Source organism: Chiloscyllium plagiosum, chromosome 3, assembly GCF_004010195.1.
Source record: "Chiloscyllium plagiosum isolate BGI_BamShark_2017 chromosome 3, ASM401019v2, whole genome shotgun sequence".
Taxonomy (NCBI): Eukaryota; Metazoa; Chordata; class Chondrichthyes; order Orectolobiformes; family Hemiscylliidae; genus Chiloscyllium; species Chiloscyllium plagiosum.
The window spans coordinates 64,129,399-64,134,017 of NC_057712.1; the positions used below are offsets into that span (position 1 = coordinate 64,129,399).

At 46.5% G+C, this 4,619-nt stretch overlaps 1 protein-coding gene across 3 annotated transcripts in view; it reads left to right on the plus strand.

Moving 5' to 3' along the window:
* med23 (mediator complex subunit 23) overlaps positions 1–4,619 on the plus strand; it is a 121,241-nt gene that overhangs the window by 59,533 nt on the left and 57,089 nt on the right. For 2 of the 3 annotated variants that reach the window (XM_043683331.1, XM_043683342.1), the window contains one exon: positions 1,393–1,517. In XM_043683331.1, the coding sequence (XP_043539266.1) occupies positions 1,393–1,517 (125 nt within the window). The remainder of the gene's footprint in view (positions 1–1,392; positions 1,518–4,619) is intronic. The other variant, XM_043683338.1, reaches the window with a different exon arrangement.

Genomic DNA, 4,619 nt, shown 5'->3' on the forward strand with positions numbered 1-4,619 from the left:
AGCCTTGGAGGGAAGTGAGGGGGGAGGTGTGGGCGCACGTTTTGCATTTCTTGCGGTTGCAGGGGAAGATGCTGGGAGTGGATGTTGGGTTGGTGGGGGGTGTGGACCTGACGAGGGAGTCACGGAGGGAGTGGTCTTTCCAGAACGCTGATAGGGGAGGGGAGGGAAATATATCTGTAAGGTCTGTTTAGAGATGGCGGAAATGACAAAGGATGATACGATGTATCTGGAGGTTGGTGGGTTGATAGGTGAGGACCAGTGGGGTTCTGTACTGGTGGCGATTGGAGGGGCGGGGTTCAAGGGCGGAGGAGCGGGAAGTGGAGGAGATGCGGTGGAGATCATCGTCAACCACGTCTGAGGGGAAGTTGCGGTCTTTGAAGAAGGAGGCCACCTGGGTTGTTTGGTATTGGAATTTGTCCTCCTGAGAGCAGATGCGGTGGAGGCGAAGGAATTGGAAAAATGGGATGGCGTTTTTACAGGGGGCAGAGTGGGAGGAGGTGTAATCTAGGAAGGTGTGTTCTAAACCCTGGAACATCAAGCAACCATTCCTGCCCCTATGAAACCCATGTCTCCTGTATGGCTACAACATCGTATCCCCAAGCACTGATCCATGCTCTAAGTTTGTCACTCTTATTTCTGAAACTCTTATAGTTGACGTTCCCATCCTGTGGGAAAAGCCTCTGACTACCCAACCTAAGACTGTCCTAATTTTGTAAACCTCTATTAGGTTTCCCCCTTTAATGCAAGGAATTGGAAAACAAAAGTAAGTTTTGCTACAATTATGCAGGGCTTTGGTGAGGCAAGACCTTGATACCGTGTGCATTTTTGGCTGTCATATTTTAAGGAAAGATTGGAGTGAATGCAGTGAATCTTTGCTGGATTGATTTCTGGGTTGAGGGGGTAGCCTACGAAGAGAAGCTAAGTAATGAGTTGGACCGATTCTTCCAAACTCTTTGGAGTTTGGAAGAATGAAGGATAATCTTATCAAGGCATACAAGATTCTGAAAGGGCTTGACACTGTGGACGCCAAGTTTCTCCTGACAGTGGAACTCTGTCCTTGACAACACACTCTCAAGGGGACACTCAATTTACACTGAGTTAAGATTTAGAAGTTTGTGAATTTTTGGAATTGCATGTCCTAGCAAGTTGTGAATGCTTCATTGTAGAATTTATTTAAAGCTGAGATGGACAAATGTTTGGTGTAAGGAAATCAAGGGATATAGGGAACAGGTGAAGAAGGCCAACTGTCTGATAATTTCAAATGGTGGAACAGATTCAAGGAGAGATGTGGATGCTGCTGTTTATTATTTTTGTAACCGTTGCACCCAATAAAATGCTAATACTGTTGTTATCCTCTAATGTTTATCTTGTCTTCTCTTTTTTAAAAAAAAGACTTTTTTACAGGCTCCGAATCTATACAAGGTACCTGGTGTAAAGACATCCTTCAAACAATCATGGTTTTCACTCCTCACAACTGGGCTTCACACACACTCAGCTGTTTCCCGGCTCCATTGCAGGCAAGATAAACTTTTGTTTGTATTCTGAATTAACCTGGTGGTGAATATTAACACACATACATAAAAGGTATATGAACTCATGGGCTCCAGCAACAGAAATCTTAATCTTGAATGCATTATTTTATTTATCTGAATCGTGATAGACAAATATTAATGTATTTTTGATGTGGTTGTGGATATGTTCTCTGAGCTGGGAAGTTGATTTGCAGGCATTTTGTCACCTGTCTAGGTGATATCTTCAGTGCTCTGGAGCCTCCTGTGAAGCGCTGCTGTATTGTGTCTTCTGGAATTTATTTGGTTCTGTTCCTGCTGCTTCTGGTTGCCGGTTCGGTTGTCTGTTGTAGTGCCTGGTATGTTGGGTCTAGGTCTGTGTGCTTGTTGATGAGTACCGTGCTTGTTGATGAGTACCATGCTTATAGAAATTCTCTGGCCATCCTCTGTTTGGTTTGTCCTATGATCGTTGTGTTGTCCCAGTTGAATTTGTGGTCCTTGTCATCTGTATGTGTGGTTATTAGGGACAGCTGGTCTTGGCGTTTAGTAGCTAGTTTGTGTTCGTGGACGCGGATTGTTAGTTGTCTGCCTTTTGGCCTGGTGAGTTGTTGTCTGAGTTTGGCTGTTGGTTTATGGGCTGTCATGAATCTTAGTGAGTCAGAAGTCAGTTCTGAGATGTTTTTTATATAAGGTAGCATGGCTAGTGAGTTAGGTCATGACATGTCCTCATCACGTTGTTTGAGTGTTAGGCATGTGCGGATGAAGTTGTCGGGGTACCTAGTGGCAAATACTCTGTAGAGGTGTTCTTCTTCCCTTCATAGGTCGGGAATGCTGCAGTGTGTTGTAGTCCTTTTGAACAGGGTCCTAATGCTGCTTCTCTTGTGTGTATTCGGGTAGTTGTTGTTGTAATTCAGGATCTGGTCAGTGTGTGTGGCTTTCCCGTACACTTTTGTGGTGCTTTCACTGTTTTTTGTTCTTCCTACCATCACATCCAGGAGTGGGAGTTGATTGTTGGTTTCCTCCTCATATAAATCTGACCCTTGTGAGCATGGTATTGATTGATAATCCGATATGTGTTCATGATTTCTGTTCTGTTATTGAGAACAAAAGTGTCATCCACATATCGATCCAGAGTTTGGGTCAGATTTGTGGGACGGATGTTTGTTCCAATCTTTGCAAATGCTTCTGCTCTGAGCCCAGAGATGGCTGAGTCCATAGGTGTCCCATTGATCTGTTCATATATTTGGTTGTGAACATGAAGTGTGTCACCAAGACAGGTCTAGTAGTTTGAGTATGCAGTCCTTGTTAGGTTCCCCATTGTGTTGTCTGTTCTGTTTGTCCAGTTTCTGTGATGAAATTCCAGGGAATGCCACAGTGGGTCTAAAGTGGTATGTCTGCTTTGTGTACTTGGGGTAATCAGTGAAATCTTGGGGTAGTGTTGCTTTCTGGTTTCAGCCTTTGTGCGTCAATCCTGGTCATTAGTCCATTTTTTTGTAGGTTCTGTAGTCTGTTGTTTATTCTATGGCTAGCTCGGCGTGGGTTCATTCTCTCTGTGTAGGTAGGTTTCAGTATCTGCAAGTAGTTTCTTTGTTTTTTGAATATATTCAGTTGTGACCATGATGACCATCATTTTGCCAGTGTTTACTGGTACTATTGATTACATTCTTATCATTTGAGTGTTTTTAGGGCTTCTCTTTGGTGTTGGTTGTTCACTTTGTCTTTTGTTAGTAAGGATACAATGGCTTGTCTGACTGCTTGCTGTGTCTCTTTAGTTAGTCTGTTAGTTCTGAGCACACATTCTAGTGCAGCTAGGAAGTCTGTTGATTTTGCATCCCTGTGGTTGTAGCTGAGTCCCTTGGCTAGTATGACTTTCAGTGTCTGTAAGACATCTGCTGGAGAGGCTTCTTACCCGGGTGTCTGTCGTGGGGTCTTCTCTGCTGTTGGCTAGCTTATACCAAAATCCACAAGCCTGACCACCCTGGCCGACCCAATGTCTCAGCATGCTCCTGCCCCACTGAACTTATTTTTACCTACCTCAACACTGTCCTACCCCCCTGCCGGTCCAGGAACTCCCCACATACGTTCGAGACACCACCCACACCCTCCACCTCCTCCAAGACTTCCATTTCCCCAGTCCCCATGCATCATCTTCACCATGGATGTCCAATCCCTCTACACTTCCATCCGCCATGACCAGGGCCTCCAAGCCCTCCGTTTCTTCCTCTCTCAACGTCTCCAACAGTACCCTTCCACCGACACACTCATTCGTTTGGCCGAACTGGTCCTCACCCTTAAAAATTTCTCCTTCGAATCCTCCCACTTCCTCCAGACCAAAGGGGTAGTCATGGGCAAACGTATGGGCCCCAGTTATGCCTGTCTCTTTGTTGGCTACGTAGAACAGTCCATCTTCCGTAATTACACCGGCACCACTCCCCACCTCTTCCTCCTCCACATTGATGACTGCATTGGCATCACCTCGTGCTCCCGCGAGGAGGTTGAGCAATTCATCAACTTCACCAACACATTCCACCCTGACCTTAAATTTACCTGGACCATCTCTGACACCTCCCTCCCCTTCCTGGACCCCTCCATTAATGACGACCGACTTGACACCGACAGTTTTTTACAAACCCACCGACTCCCACAGCTACCTGGATTACACCTCTTCCCACCCTACCTTCTGCAAAAATGCCATCCCCTCTTCCCAATTCCTCCGCCTCCGCTGCATCTGCTCCCAGGAGGACCAGTTCCACCACAGAACACACCAGATGGCCTCCTTCTTTAGAGACTGCAATTTCCCTTCCCGTGTGGTTAAAGATACCCTCCAACGCATCTCGTCCACATTCCGCCCTCAGACCCCACCCCTCCAACCGCAACAAGGACAGAACCCTCCTGGTGCTCACCTTGCACCCTACCAACCTTTGCATAAACCAAATTATCCGCCGACATTTCCGCCACCTCCAAACGGACCCACCACCAGGGATATATTTCCCTCCTTACCCCTTTCCGCCTTCCGCAAAGACCGTTCCCTTCATGACTACCTGGTCAATTCCACGCCCCCCCCAACAACCCACCCTCCCGTCCTGGCACTTTCCCCTGCCACCGCAGGAA